Genomic DNA, 15,289 nt, shown 5'->3' on the forward strand with positions numbered 1-15,289 from the left:
TTTTTTTTTTTTTTTTTTTGAGATAGGGTCTTGCTTTGTATTACAGGCTGGCCTTGAACTATATAGCCCAGGTTGGCCTCCAACTCGTGGTGCTCCTCCTGCCTCAGCCTCCCAAATGCTGGGATTACAGGCATGTGCTACTACACCTGGGTACATGTTTATCTTTTATCTAGTCACTTACAAAGTCTAATAATTTATTTTTAGATTCTCCTGGATATCTTGAAACACATTCCTGCCAGGTGTGGTAGTGCATGCCTGTAACCCCAGCACTCAGGAGGCCGAGGCAGGAGGACTGCCATGACTTTGAGGCCAGCCTGGGCTAAATAGTGAGTTCAAGGCCAGCCTGACCTACATAGCAAGAGTCTGTCTCAATCCTCCCCCAAAAAAAACACTATATTCCTGATACGTACAAATAATGACACTCTGCTGGGGATGTAGCTCAGTGGTGCTGCGCCTGCCTGACAAGCACAAGGTCCTGAGTTCAGTTCCTGGTACTGAGGGAAAAAAAAGTAACAGTTCTTTTTTCTTATTTTCTAACACTTGCATATTTTTTCCCACCTACTGCATTGGCCAGGATCTACTAGAGCATCTTAAACAGGGCAGCCATGTGATTAAACTTTTGTTTTGGATGATCGCTCTGGCTGCAGAGCGGAAGGCAGAAGGCAGGATGGAGGGGGACATGGAGGGGAGGAGGCTCCAACAGGAGCCTGAGGAAGAGATGGCTTCTGCCCTTGGCTCCAGCCCTCCCCAGCAAGTGGGCAGCTGGGACTGCAGGTGCAAACATGGCTCTCCTCTCCTCCTCACCCTGCTCTGCAGACCGGGGACGCTGCTCCATGGGCCAGTGTGTGTGTGAGCCTGGTTGGACAGGCCGGGGCTGTGACTGTCCCCTCAGCAATGCCACCTGCATCGACAGCAATGGGGTAGGCCTGGGCTGAGGCAGGGAGTGTGGGCAGCAGAGGGGCCCTGGGGCACAAGAAAACCCAGTGGAGAAGAGGGAGGGACTAGGCGGGGAAAGGGCGCAGCTGACTCACTGGCGACCCCTCCTGGTCCAGGGCATCTGTAATGGACGTGGCCACTGCGAGTGTGGCCGCTGTCACTGCAACCGGCAGTCGCTCTACACAGACACCACCTGCGAGATCAACTACTCAGCGGTAAGGCCAGAATTGCTGGGGTGTCAGGGTGGGAACCCAGGTGCAGGCATGAAGGGAAAGGAAGGGCTAAGTCCAGTGCCAGGGAGGAGGAGGCCAAGGGCACGAGGCTGGGGAGGGGCCTTGCCCAGCCCAACATGGTGCCCATCTGCCCCTCCTTCCCGTCCCAGATCCGCCTGGGCCTCTGCGAAGACCTGCGCTCCTGTGTGCAGTGCCAGGCCTGGGGCACTGGGGAGAAGAAGGGCCGAAAGTGTGAGGAGTGCAGCTTCAAGGTCAAGGTCGTGGATGAGCTTAAGAAAGGTAGGAGCACAGGCTGGGAGCTGGGTGGCGGTAATGGCCCATCAGGGCAAGGGAGGGTGTCCCTCTGGGAAGGGACACAAGTCCAGGTCACACGTGCTGTCTGTTTTTCTAGTTTGTTAGTTTTTTTAGTTTTAGGTCAGGCTGGCCTTGACCACACATTGTTCCTCCTGCCTCAGCCTCCGGAGTGCTGGGATTATAGGCGTGCGCCACTATACTGGGCACACATTCTGGACAGGGAAGAGTCACAGAATGCGGAGAGGAGACACTGAGCCTAATAAAAGGGTAAAAAGTCTGGGCAGGCATGGTGGTGCCTACTTGTAATATCAACACTCTGGGAGGCTGAGGCAGGAGGATCACAAGCTCAAAATCAGCCTGGGAAATTTAGTGAGACTCTGTCTCAAATTTTAAAAAAAAATTTTTTTTAAGTGGTTGGGGAGGTAGCTCAGTGCAAAAGCCTTAAGTTCACTCTCTAGTACCACAGAAAGGTCTGGGCAAGAGGCACAGAATCCAGGTAGTGAGTATACAGTTTGGCGGGGGAGGCACACGGCTGAGTATGGGACAGAAGTCTGGGGAGGAGCCCCTGGTGTGGCGGTGATAGTACCGCAGCAGAGGGCACGCAGTAGGGCCGGATACACGGACTGGGCACCAAGATTCCAGATGTGGCCCCAGTCTGGGAGGTGGGGAACACGGATTTGTGGGCGGGGCAGACCCAGGGAAGGCGGCGCCTCCCAGCTCCGGGTGGGGGGGGATTCCGGGCTGCGGTGCCCGGCTGACTTCTGTGGACGCAGCGGAGGAGGTGGTGGAGTACTGCTCCTTCCGGGATGAGGACGACGACTGCACCTACAGCTACACCGTGGAGGGCGACGGCGTCCCGGGGCCCAACAGCACGGTCCTGGTGCACAGGAAGAAGGGTGAGCTGGCGGAGGGTAGGTGGAGCGGCAGTCGGGGCCGGCGGGAGCAGGCACCACCTCCTCTCCTCTCCCCCCAGACTGCCCTCCCGGCTCCTTGTGGTGGCTCATCCCGCTCCTCATCCTCCTCCTGCCGCTCCTGGCCCTGCTGCTGCTGCTCTGCTGGAAATACTGTGCCTGCTGCAAGGTGAGGCCCCAGACTCCTCTCCGTTCTGTCCCTGCCTCCCAGGTCCCCACCCGCCATGGCTTCCCTCCACGGTCCACCCTGAGACGAGTCCAGGGAGCCAGACCTCCTGGGTTCTGGTCCCAGTGAGCAATTTATACAATTTCTCCACTCCTCAGTTTCCTCATCTGTACAGCCCGAGCTAGTAAAACTGACCTCGGGAAATGGTACTTTGCAGCCTCTCCCCGAGCCAAGGATTTAAATGAGTTCAATTAGGGAAGGTTCTCAAAAAGGGGCTGGCAATACATTTTGGTTTGTTTGCAGTAATGAGGTTAAACCCAAGGCCTTCTCACTGAGTTACATCACCAGCACCCCACCTGTTTTTAAATCTTTTTATTTTGAGGCAGGTTCTTACTAAATTGCCCAAGCTAGGCCCACAGTCTCAATCCTCCTGCCTCAGCCTCCCAAAGTGCTGATATCCCAGGCATGCGTCACCATATCTGGCTACTAAACACCATTTTAAGCCCTGGGTTGTTCCCTCTTCTTCCTCATCCTGGCTCCTGAAGACCCAGCTAACCCAACCCCGAGCCCATGTCCCTCCTAAGTGACAGCAGCAATGATGAACCCAGGGATTTCCCAGGACTTCTTAGAGCCCGGATTCCTGAGCAGGTTCTGTTGCTGGGTCCAACTCTTCCCTCGGGTCAATGGGGCTCTCTGTGTTCCCCTGGCACTGTATCTACGCAATTTCATTTTGACCTCTCGGCCACCACCTGAGATCAGTGGCTTCTCTGTGACAGCTGGAGAAACTGAGGCTCAAAGTCATAAGAGGCCCCAGCTCTAGTGCCTCTCACCCTAGCCCCTTACCTCCCTGACCATCAGCAGACCGGACCCCGGGGGCCCCTTCTTGGGGTCACCCCCCTGCCAAAGGCCCGGGAGCCACAACAGGGAAGGCAGGACCTGCCTGCCATGTGCTGACCATCCGGCTGGGGAGGACAGAGGGCAACAGGAAAGCGTAGAGGAAGTACGGCGAGGAGGGCTGGGTGTAGGGACAGAGAGGCTACCGCTGCCCTAACCCAGTGTTGTAGGATATTCGTGTGTGTTACGCACAGAGAGAGTTCTGTGTTCAAATAAGTTTGAGAGACAGGTGTCTTCTCAGCGCCTCTGAGCCCAGTGAACCTGCAGGGTGGCTGGAGGGGCCTGCCTGGCGTGGGGTGGCAGTCCCAGCCCTCCCCACACCCCCCTTGTCTCCTAGGCCTGCCTGGCGCTTCTCCCTTGCTGCAACAGAGGTACGGCCGGCCCAGGCGGGGCAGAGGGTGTGGCCAGGTGGGGCTGGGGGGCCTTGCTGAGGCCCCTTCCCGGCTCCCCACAGGACACATGGTGGGCTTTAAGGAAGACCACTACATGCTGCGGGAGAACCTCATGGCCTCGGACCACCTGGACACACCCATGCTGCGCAGCGGGAACCTCAAGGGCCGTGACACTGTCCGCTGGAAGATCACCAACAACGTGCAGCGGCCTGGCTTTGCCACCCACGCTGCCAGCACCAATCCCACAGAGCTGGGTGAGGACCGGGCCTGTTCCAGATCAGGGTCACTCTGAGTCTGCTCTGTGTGTCGGCTACAGGCAGGGCTCAGCCGCCTCTGCCTCTTCCCGCTGGCACCAAAGCCCCAGGCCTAGGTGCTGTGCCTGCTGCACCCAGGTGGCCCGCTGTCCCCCACCCTGTCCTAGCATGGTTCCCGGGGGGCTCTGTGGGGTGCGCTGCAAAGGGACTGATGACACCCATCTCCCATCTGCCCCTAGTTCCCTACGGGCTGTCCCTGCGCCTTGCCCGCCTCTGCACTGAGAACCTCATGAAGCCTGGCACTCGAGAGTGTGACCAGCTGCGCCAGGAGGTGGAGGAGAATGTGAGGACCCAAGCAGCTGAGCCTGGGCTGGGCAGATGGGTGCGATGACAGTGGGGTGGGAGATTGGAGGGCAGCAGCCGTGGGCCCTAGACTTTGCAAGGCAGCAAAGGGGCCCATTGGACACGTCCCTGCCCTGAGGTCACCGGGAAGGCAGCCGCGCCTGGGTCTGAGGACCCAGCCCAGGCCTTCCCCCGGCAGACCTGACAGCCCTACCCCGCTTTTGCCCGGCAGCTGAACGAGGTATACAGACATATCGCCGGGTCGCACAAGCTCCAGCATACCAAGTTCCGGTGAGTCCCACGGCGCCCCAGGTTGGGTGGGTGCAGCCTGGCTGTGCTGAGCCCTGACAACCCCAGGCCAGGCAGCCAGGGTCCCTGAAGCTGGGTGGCAGCTACTCATACAGCGACTCTAGGAGCTCAAGCCCCAGGCACATTATACTCCCACCCCAGGGACCGTATGGCTCATAATCCCCTCTTTGTGCCCACAGACAGCAGCCCAACGCCGGGAAAAAGTGAGTTGAAGATAATTGGGTGGAACGAGCCCACTGCCTGCCCCCTGCCCCTCTGGCACAGCTCCACCCCATCTCCATCCTGTAGGACGTCAGGGCCATGCTGCTGGTCATGGGTCCTTCCCTGGACCATTCTCAACAAACGAACTGTCTCAAAAAACCAAAAAGATAAAAATAAATAGGACTGGGGCTGGAGCTCAGTGTGAAACCTCTGGGTTCAAACCCCAGTACCCCCTGCCAAAATACCCAACTGATCCAGAGCCGTGGGCTGGAGCATAGCTCTGTGGAGGACTTGCCTGGCACAGGCGAGCTCTGCTTTGATCCCCAGCACTGCGAAACCAAACCAAACACACACACAGTCTGGACTTGAAGCCAGGAGGCTGTCTTGAGCTCTGCTGTGCTGTCCGGTTCTCAGGTTGCCCACCCTCCCTGGGGAGTGGTGAGCGAGCCTGTGTCATGGGTGAGGGTGCTGGGGCCAGCAGTGTCTCCGGCAGCACCTGGCTCTCGAGACCCTGCACTCCTGCCGTCTCACGTTTTGTCCCTCCTGGGGGAGGACCGGAAGTGGGACAGGCAGGGGCAGGTGCCGGACTGACTCCTCCACCTGGACCACCCTCCCTGACCCAGGCAAGACCATACCATCGTGGACACGGTGCTCATGGCGCCCCGCTCGGCCAAGCAGGCGCTGCTGAAGCTGACAGAGAAGCAGGTGGAGCAGGGCGCGTTCCACGAGCTCAAGGTGGCCCCTGGCTACTACACCCTCACTGCCGAGCAGGGTAGGTGGGAGCCTCCCTGCACTGCCCCCTTACTCTTCCACTGTGCGGCCCCAAGACCCCGTCTGACCCCCCACAGATGCCCGAGGCATGGTGGAATTCCAGGAGGGCGTGGAGCTGGTGGACGTGCGCGTGCCCCTCTTCATCCGGCCCGAGGACGACGAGGAGAAGCAGCTGCTGGTGGAGGCCATTGACGTGCCCGTGGGTACCGCCACCCTGGGTCGGCGTTTGGTAAACATCACCATCATCAAGGAGCAAGGTGGGTTGGGGGGTCGGCAGGGAAGCACAAAGGTGGTCCAGGATCCCCCTGATAGCCACCAACGATAAGTGGGAGCTGGCCATACAGACGAGGCCAGTCCCTAGACCTCTGTGACCTCAGCTCCTTTACCTGTCAATGGGATGCGGGCCTCTGTGCACAGCACCTGCTCCTCGGCGCTCATAGGTGAGAGGCCCTGTCAGTGTCAGCACAGGGAGCCCCATTCCTCATCCAGAGGAGGGGGAGCCAGGGTACTGCACTATGGACGCCCAGATGCTGAGGACGGTCCTCCCTGTACCAGAGGGCCCCAACCCTCCTCCCCACCCCAACCCCAGGACCTTCAGGGCTCCATCTTGGATCCTGCCTCTGCCAGCGCTTCAGATCTTCTGGAAGACTTTCCTATCCCATTCCCTTACACTCCCCAGAGTGGTGGGATGGGCTGGGCTGGAAGGAGGGCAGGAGCCGAGAGGGGACTGTGGCCAGGACCGCTGTCTGACACCCTGGCTCCTTGCAGCCAGCGGGGTGGTATCCTTCGAGCAGCCCGAGTACTTGGTCAGCCGTGGTGAGCAAGTAGCCCACATTCCTGTCATCCGGCGCATCCTAGACAACGGCAAGTCCCAGGTCTCCTACCGCACACAGGACAACACAGCACAGGCCAACCGGGTAAGGCTGTGTCACGGGTCAGGGGTCACCCAGAGTGCCTAGGGCAGAACTGATGTGGCAGAGCCTGAGTCCCTGCATGCTACTGGCGCCCCCAGCAGGCCTCCTAAGGACATGTCCCTCTGTCCCTGCCACCCTTGGAAAGGAGGTCTCACGGTGCCAGTGACACTGTGGGTGAGACCCACTGCTGCCAGGGACTTAGGCCAGGAGAGCTGCTTCCTGCTGAATGAGCCAGAGACCTGTCCAGAACAGTCCTGTCCCCCTCCATGACCCTGGATCCATCAGGACTGCCATGTCTGCCTGTCCTGGGGCCTTGGGCTTCCAGAACTGGAACCACAGACCTCGTGTGCCTGGGCCTCCCAACTGTCACTGTCAGTCCTCCCTGGGCAAGCAGCCCTTCCAGCCCGGGCTGTGACCAGAGCTGGTGTCCCCAACCAGAACATGGTGGTGGACATACATGATTTTGCCTACAGGGTTTTGGTTTTGTTTTTACTTCTGAATTTGCCACCAACATTTAAAAACTAAAATCATTCATTTAAAAAATTCTCTCAAATGAGCGTAGTGGTGCACATATGTACTCCCAGCCATTTGACCTCAGCCTGAGCAATTTAGCAAGACCCTGTCTCAAAAAAAAAAGGGGCTGGGTAGGGCTGAGGATTTAGCTCAGTGGTGCCGCTGCCTGCTGCCATCTGCCTTGCAAGCGCAAGGTCCTGAGTTCCATCCCCAGTACCCCCCCAAAAAAAGGCTGGGGATGTAGCCCTGTGCAAAGATTCTGGGTTCACTCGTCAGTACCCCTCAAAAATCTCTCAGAGGAATAAAGTCTAGCCCATTAAGTCCACAGATTCATTCAGCAAACACAGGCACCCTAGTCACACTCTAGTTTTCTGTACTTTGTGTTACTGGTAGTATCTTAGTTATTTTTTCTCTCTTTGCTATGACAAAATACCCAATATTCAAAGTTAAAAGGGAGAGGGTTTGGGGCCAGGGATTTAGCTCAGTGGTGCCACCGCCTGCCTCGCAAGCGCAAGGTCCCAAGTTTGGTCCCGAGTTTGATCCCTAGTTTGATCCCTGGCACCAAAAGAAAAAAAAAAAGGGAGAGGGTTTATTTAGCTCAATTTGCAGAGGTTTCAGTCCATAATCAGCTGGCTCCAAGACAGAGGGACACATGGCAGAGAGGAGAAACAGTTCATAATGCCCACATGGTAGCAAAAGCAGAAAAGACCTTAACAGTGCCTTTCTGCCCCTTTTTCTTATCCAGACTACCAGGTGCCAAGCCAATAAGTATACTGATTTACTAATCACACACCCTTAATCCCAGCATCACACACTCTAGATTCAGTCACCTCTGAAAAAGCCCCATCTGGGCTGGGGATTTAGCTTAGTGGTTCCCCCTCCTGCCTTGCAGGTGCAAGGTCCCGAGTTCGATCCCTGGTACCAAAAAATAAAAAATAAATTTAAAAAAAGCCCCATCTAAGACTGCATGAGGCTTTGGGGGGACATCTAGACACAAACCATAACAGATGGGAAACATTCTCTCACTGTTTAAAAGCTCCTAATACAAATTCCAACAAAGAGTTTGTATGTCCATAAATCCCACTGATTATACCTCATTATACAGGAGAGGCTGGCTACCCTGTTCTGCTTTCCTAAAGATGCTTGAGGGGCTGGGGTTGTAGCTCAGTGTTAGAGCACTTGCCTAGCATGCAAGAGGCCCTGGTTTCCGTCCCCAGCACTACAAATACAAAACAAAATTGAGTATTTAACTTTTAATTTTTTTTTGTACTATTTCTCACTTATTTTGAAAATCTTCAACATTTTTTGAGAAATTTTTATATGAATGGTTGTAGTTTAAAAATGCTGGTAATAAATTAAAAATTTAAAACAAAGCCCCCCAAAAGCCAAGGGGCTGAGGATTTAGCTCAGTGGCACTGTTACTACCTCAGTAGTACAAGCTCCTTAGTTCAATCCCCAGTAGTGGAAAAAAAATTAAAACAAAGCTAAATGAAACATGGGAAGACTAATAAAATTAGCATCCATATACCTTTTAAAAATGTTCACAAATTGGTTTTTCTTTGGTGGGGGTAGTTTCTTTTGTTGTTGTTTGGGTTTTTTTTGGTACCAGGATTGAACTGAGGACCTTGTGTTTGTGAGGCAGGCACAGCACCACTGAACTAAATCCCCAGCCTCATCAATTGTTAATAGTTGCGTTCTCTTTTTTTAAAATTAATTAATTAATTAATTAATTAATTTGGTACTGGGGATTGAACTCGGGTCCTTGTGCTTGTGAGGCAGGCAGTGGAGCCATTGAGCTAAATCCCCGGCCTTCTCTGTATATATTATCTATACAAATAGCTATACAAAAGTGGGTTATTCATTTTCTGAACTATTCAAAATGTAGACATCGTGTAGACCCTAAGCCATGATAGCAAACCTCTTAGAGCTTTCAATGATGATGAACAGCCCACTGTGGCACACGTGCCATAGGTTTGCCATCACTCCAAAGCCCTTCTGCTCACTCATTTCCCTACGTAACTACACCTGCTTACCAAACTGAAGAAGTTTTACACTGATTGCACTAATTCAAATCATTCATTCACATGCAGGTTATATCCCAGTAATGTACTTAGTAGCTTCTTACCATCTGAGAACAATCAGAGTTCTGGAGTTGCATTAAGTGTCCATGTCAGTTACTCACAGACAGACCCCTTCTACCTGTGTACTACCTCCCTTTCAGCACTGGGATGGCCAGCCACAGGTAGGAGCCACTGCAACTAAAATGTTGTTGTGAAACGCCACCTAGTGTTCATGTGTGAGAAGTCCTTTTCTCCCATAATGTGCATGCGCGCACTCACGCACATACACATGTGCGCACACGTAGTGGTGCTCACACATCCTAGGAAGCCAGGCAAGCTCCAGGACATTGGAAAAGGAAATCAGAGTTGCCAGAGGCTCGCCACCTAGCAAATAGGGCCTGGGCTGGGCAGGACCCCAGATTTCCGAGCCAGCCTGCCCTCCTGAATAGGGCCTGCAAATAAATCCCAGCTGCCCCGTGCTGCCCATCTGCCCCTGTGTGGAACTTTGGTGCATATCTGTGTCTCTGCATTTGTTTCAAATCCTGGCTGTGCTCCAACAACCTATATGAATTTGAGCAAGTTCCTTAATCCCCTGAATGGCTTGTTTTCCTCATCTGTAAAGTGGAACAGTAATACCACTGCCTCATACCACTGTGAAGATTAAATGCATTAATATCTAAAGTGCTTAGCTGGACATGGTGGTGCCCACCTGTAATCCCTGCACTTGGGAGGCTGAGGCAGGAAGAATGTATGTTCAAGGACAGCCTGGGCTACATAGTGCGCTCAAGCCCAGCTGGGACAGTGATACTGTCTCAAATAATCAAAATAATGCTAACAGCAGCAATAATAATAGCCAAGTGTGGTGCTGCACACCTGTAATCTCAACACTCTGGCAGGCTGAGGCAGGAAGATTGCAAGTTTGAGCCCAGCCTGGATAATTTAGCAAGATCCTGTCTCAAAATAAAAAATTTTAAAAGGTTGAAGAGGAAGCTCAGTGGGAAGACCCTAGGTTCTCCAGTAGTACAACAACAATAATAACAGTGAAGGGCTTGACTTCCAGAAAGTGCTAACATGAACCATTTTTTGGCCACATGTGACAGTCTGGGATGGACTCTGGGTATTATTTGGGTGTATTTATGACTCTTCATCCCCCTGGAAGGCTCTAAGTTTGTGTGTGTGTGTGGCTTTTGAGACAGGGTCTCACTATGTAGTCCAAGCTGGACTTGAATTCACTGTAAAGCCCAGGTTGGCCTCAAACTCTCAGCAATCCTCCTGCCTCAGTCTCCTCAATTCAAGGATTACAGGCGTGTGCCACCACACCTGTCTCGAAAGGCCCTAATCCAGAGAGCCACCTCCTCCCCGGCCCTGGTCTGACCCTGGCTCATTTCCATCCAAGGACTACATCCCAGTGGAGGGTGAGCTTCTGTTCCACCCTGGGGAGACCTGGAAGGAGCTGCAGGTGAAGCTCCTGGAGCTGCAGGAAGTGGACTCCCTTCTGCGGGGCCGCCAGATCCGTCGTTTCTACATCCAACTCAGCAACCCCAAGTTTGGAGCCCGCCTGGGCCAGCCCCACTCGGCCACCGTCGTCATTGGGGAGCGTGGGGAGCGAGGTGGGCAGAGCCTGGGCTGTGCACAAGCACAGGGAGAGGGAGGCTGGGGGCTTCTCAGCTGGGGCTGCCAGACTCAGCAAACACCAGCTCAGGGCACCCAGTGCGATGTGAATTTCGCATAAACAGCGCACACATGGCAGGATGAGTATGCTCTTGCCATGTGAAGCACACTTATCAAAAAAAAAAAAATTTTGTTTATCTGAAGTTCAAAGTTAACTGTACTTTAGCTGACAATCCTACCCTCCCCAGAGAGGCTGAGATCATGTGCCCACGCAGCCTGATTCCCCACTGGGCCCCTGTCCTTTGACCTCATGTGTGTGTTTCTGGACGTGTGAGCCAGTTAGTACCTATCAGTGTTTGGCCCCGGCATGGCAGTGTTTGGGAGCCCATCTCCAAGGACAGGCCTGACTGAGGGGAGAAACCAGGACACAAATGTCCTGTGTGGGACATCCTCTTGGCTGCCAAGGGAGAAGGAGGATCTGATGGAGCTCCGCCTCTTTCTCATTCCTCTGCACCGCCCCTTCTCGGAGAAGCTGCAGGGCAGGACTCAGTTCCATCTCAGGGTGAGGGGACCCAGAGTGTTATCTGAGTCTGGCAGCCTTTGGTGGCCTCAGAGCTGGCTGCCCCGCTCTGCCTTGATCCACTAGATCAGTGGTGGCCAACCTATGGCACATGTGCCACAGTGGGCCATTTGTATCACTGAAAGCTCTAAAAGGTTCGCCATCACTCCACTAGATGAACTGGACCGGAACCTCATAAGTCAGACGCTGTCATCATCACCATCCCCTTGTGGAGACCTGGGCGCCCCACAGAATCCCAATGCCAAGGCTGCTGGGTCCCGGAAGATCCACTTCAACTGGCTGCCCCCTCCTGGCAAGCCAATGGGGTACAGGGTAAGGTGGGGGCCGTGAGCCATCACCCAGCACCCAGGGGAGAGGTGGGGTGCCCTGAGGGAGGGGCGCATGTTTGGATCCAGTAGGTCTAAGCACAAGCAGACAGAAGGAAACCCCATTTGAGCCTGGCTTATAAGGGAGACCCATCCCTGAGTCTTTCAGACATTTTTTTCTCCTTCCTGGAAGGAGCCCCCCACTGGGGAGACCTCCTTGTTCTGCCCCAGCTCTGCTGTCCAAACCCCCAGGGCCTCAGTGTCCCACTTGTGCGAAGGGAACAGAGCAGGGGCAAGTAGTGGGCGAGTGGCCCTGGCGCTCGCCACTCCTCACTGACCGGTCCCCCTGCCGGGAGCAGGTGAAGTACTGGATCCAGGGCGACTCTGAGTCTGAAGCCCACCTGCTCGACAGCAAGGTGCCCTCAGTGGAGCTCACCAATCTGTACCCGTACTGCGACTATGAGATGAAGGTGTGCGCCTACGGGGCACAGGGCGAGGGCCCCTACAGCTCCCTGGTGTCCTGCCGCACCAACCAGGAAGGTGAGGCTTTGCTCTGTCAATCCACTCGTCCCCAGCTACCCCGACACCAGGGTGCCCTGCCTCCAAGTCCTGCCCCATAAGGCCCTCCCTCTGCTGCTGACAGTCTTCTTCCTGGCCCTCCGCAGTACCCAGCGAGCCGGGACGTCTGGCCTTCAATGTCGTGTCTTCCACGGTGACCCAGCTGAGCTGGGCTGAGCCAGCTGAGACCAATGGCGAGATCACGGCCTACGAAGTCTGCTATGGCTTGGTGAATGAAGACAACCGTAAGGATGGGACTCTCTTCCCAGCCCCAAGGGCAGCAGCCCTGCAGGAAAGGGCCAAGGAGCCTGTCTAGGGCTCCAGGTCACTCCTGGGCACTTGAGGCCCATCCTCCTGGTCAGATAAGCCTGCGGCATCGTGAGGCTCTTGGTCAGCTAGGATTATACATGCAAAAACGGAGGTTGCAGGCCCAGGAAACCTTCCCATCCAGATAACCAGGGTGGCTTATCTTTACAGTTCCCTGAGGACCAGAGCACAGTTGCTAGGGTTAGCAAATAAAAACACAAAATGTGAGCAGGGGAATCACTTGAGCCCAAGAATTTGAGACCAGCCTGGGCAACATAGCGAGATGCCCTCTCCAGATCAAACAAAACATAGGATAGGTTGGGCACAGTGATATATACCTGTGATCCCAGCATTCCAGGGGGCAGAGGCAGGAGAATCACAAGTTTGAGCCCAGCTTGGGCAACTTATCAACTTAGTGAGACCTTTAAATCCCTGGCCTCAGAAATACAAAATGAAAAAAGGCCTGAGGAATGTAGCTCAGTGCGAAGGCTCTGGATTCAAACCCCAGGGCTGGAAAAAGAAAGCAATCCTTAGTACCACCAAAATACATACAACAGGCTGGGGATTAGCTCAGTGAGTGGTAGAGCTCAGGTCTAGCATATTACCTGGGCTTGATCCCTTGTGTCACAAAAACACAGAACACCTTGAATTCGGGATAAATATTTTTTTAGAATACCTCATACATTTTATCTGGCAGCCTCAGGCGAGAGTGCCTGGTGGAGCTGCTGTTTCTCCCCAGTCCTAGAAAGGAGGTGAGGTTCGCTTATTCCTGCCAGCTGTTGAGATGAGAAAGTGTGGGGACTTCCACACACCCTCACCTCTTCAGTGTCAGTCCTGGGGGTGGAGAGCTGACCCCAACACGGTGACCTAACAGAGCAGAGGACAGCGGGACTTTTAGGAGATGGGGCTGCCTCGTCCACTCACATACCAGCCTTCTCGGCAGCGGCATAATACTGTTGGCTTGGCCTGAGCTTACATTTAGTCCACTTGTGGCCCGCAGTCAGAGTCCCCTCTGATCTGGCCTTCAGCCCCAGGAATGACTTGTGGCCCCAAGAAAAGTAATCACTGACGTTCCAGCCCATGGCTCCTCCTGCTGAACCCTGGCTGTCATGGCCTGTACTGGACAGTGCCCCCCCCAGCCCTCTGCCAACATGATCCTCCCACCCTGGCTCCTGTGGTCACAGTGTGAGGCCAGCACAGGGTAGCTACAGGTGCCTCCACCCCTGCCTCAGCACAGTGCCCGGGGCGGGGCTGGCAACCCTGAGCACTGGCTGGGGAGGTTCTTGTCCTGAAAGCCCCCAGACTTCCTGACCTAGCCTCCTGTGGCAGCACCATGGATACAGGACTACTTGCTGGTTGGTAGAAGTCATGGTAGTGCCACCGTGAACCACTTAGTCAGCAAAGAGCACTTGGGCAGGCAAACTGGTGACACTTCCCCGAGCCAGTCACGCACAGGTTGCAAAGGCTGGGCAGGTGGCAGGAGCTCCCAGCCGCTCCCTGCCCCCTCCATGTGTAGGTCAGGGGTGGGGTTGGGACAACGTTGGAGCCTGGGCGACCCCTCTGAAGCGCTCTCCCTGCTCCAGGACCCATTGGACCCATGAAGAAGGTGCTGGTGGACAACCCCAAGAACCGGATGCTGCTCATCGAGAACCTACGAGAATCCCAGCCCTACCGCTACACAGTGAAGGCACGCAATGGAGCAGGCTGGGGCCCTGAGCGTGAGGCCATCATCAACCTGGCCACGCAGCCTAAGCGGCCCATGTCCAGTGAGTGGTGGGTGGCGATGGGCAGGCTGGGCAGGGGGACAGGAGGCCAGCTGGGGCCCCAGTTCACCTCCTCCCACTTGCAGTCCCCATCATCCCGGACATTCCCATCGTGGACGCCCAGGGTGGGGAGGACTACGAAAGCTTCCTCATGTACAGTGACGATGTTCTGCGCTCCCCGGCCGGCAGCCAGAGGCCCAGCGTCTCAGATGACACTGGTGAGTGGGCTCCAGGAGAGGAAGGTGCAGTTGCTGGCCATATGGAGCGCTGTCCCTGGTGTGCACAGAGCACGGGCTGGCAACTGTCAGGCATGGAGGTCAAGGCAAGCAGTCCCCTCCCGGTGTCAAACACGGGAGTGCAGAGGGGACAGAGCAGGAGTGGCCCGAGGGCAATTGGGCAATCTGGGTATGAGGACACTGAGGCATCTGCTTGGAGGGGATGCACGCAAGGGCCTGCAAACATGGGATCTGAAAGTTCCCAGCTGTGCCCGGGAGTCAAGACCCTCAGACCTCCTCCCCGCCAGCCAGCCCATCCTGGGCCCCTCCAGTGGGAGCAGTTGAGGGGGTGATGTCGTCCTCTCCGCTCCTCCCTCCTCGCCCCCACCCGCGCCAGTGCAGGGCCTGGAGGTTTAGTACTGGCTCCACTGTGGTACACTGCGTGGATCAGTTACTTTCTCTGTGTTGTTTTCTAACCTGTAAGACGTGATGACAGTCACGCGATGCCCGGAGTGGAAAATCCTCCAGAGCGTGCTCACCTGCCTGTGTGTGGGGGCGTCCCCCGCTGGGCACACACTTGTCCCCACAAGTGTTTGTGTCTTAAGGACCCGGCTCAGTTGCTGGCACCGTCGGGCTTGTGGAAGCAGCGAGGGGCGTGTATGCTCCGCTGAACACACACAAAGCTGAGAGCCGTTAGGAACAAAAGAAACCCGTGGCCGGCGCCAGCCTTTCCCCGACTCGGGCTGTGGCCACAGCTGCGC

General features: G+C 55.4%; 1 protein-coding gene across 2 annotated transcripts in view; it reads left to right on the forward strand.

Annotated features, from left to right (window-relative positions):
* The window catches only part of Itgb4 (integrin subunit beta 4), a 29,179-nt gene that overhangs the window by 9,786 nt on the left and 4,104 nt on the right, over window positions 1-15,289 (forward strand). For both annotated transcript variants that reach the window (XM_010618408.3, XM_010618409.3), the window contains exons 13-31: window positions 817-920; window positions 1,053-1,151; window positions 1,319-1,448; window positions 2,237-2,359; window positions 2,437-2,543; window positions 3,772-3,805; window positions 3,889-4,080; window positions 4,320-4,423; window positions 4,655-4,713; window positions 4,911-4,934; window positions 5,556-5,704; window positions 5,781-5,960; window positions 6,472-6,620; window positions 10,587-10,800; window positions 11,536-11,693; window positions 12,046-12,226; window positions 12,352-12,489; window positions 14,134-14,316; window positions 14,400-14,531. In XM_010618408.3, the coding sequence (XP_010616710.1) occupies window positions 817-920; window positions 1,053-1,151; window positions 1,319-1,448; window positions 2,237-2,359; window positions 2,437-2,543; window positions 3,772-3,805; window positions 3,889-4,080; window positions 4,320-4,423; window positions 4,655-4,713; window positions 4,911-4,934; window positions 5,556-5,704; window positions 5,781-5,960; window positions 6,472-6,620; window positions 10,587-10,800; window positions 11,536-11,693; window positions 12,046-12,226; window positions 12,352-12,489; window positions 14,134-14,316; window positions 14,400-14,531 (2,460 nt within the window). The remainder of the gene's footprint in view (window positions 1-816; window positions 921-1,052; window positions 1,152-1,318; window positions 1,449-2,236; window positions 2,360-2,436; window positions 2,544-3,771; window positions 3,806-3,888; window positions 4,081-4,319; window positions 4,424-4,654; window positions 4,714-4,910; window positions 4,935-5,555; window positions 5,705-5,780; window positions 5,961-6,471; window positions 6,621-10,586; window positions 10,801-11,535; window positions 11,694-12,045; window positions 12,227-12,351; window positions 12,490-14,133; window positions 14,317-14,399; window positions 14,532-15,289) is intronic.

This window comes from Fukomys damarensis, unplaced genomic scaffold (genome assembly GCF_012274545.1).
Source record: "Fukomys damarensis isolate Sample0158 unplaced genomic scaffold, DMR_v1.0_HiC HiC_scaffold_23, whole genome shotgun sequence".
Taxonomy (NCBI): domain Eukaryota; kingdom Metazoa; phylum Chordata; class Mammalia; order Rodentia; family Bathyergidae; genus Fukomys; species Fukomys damarensis.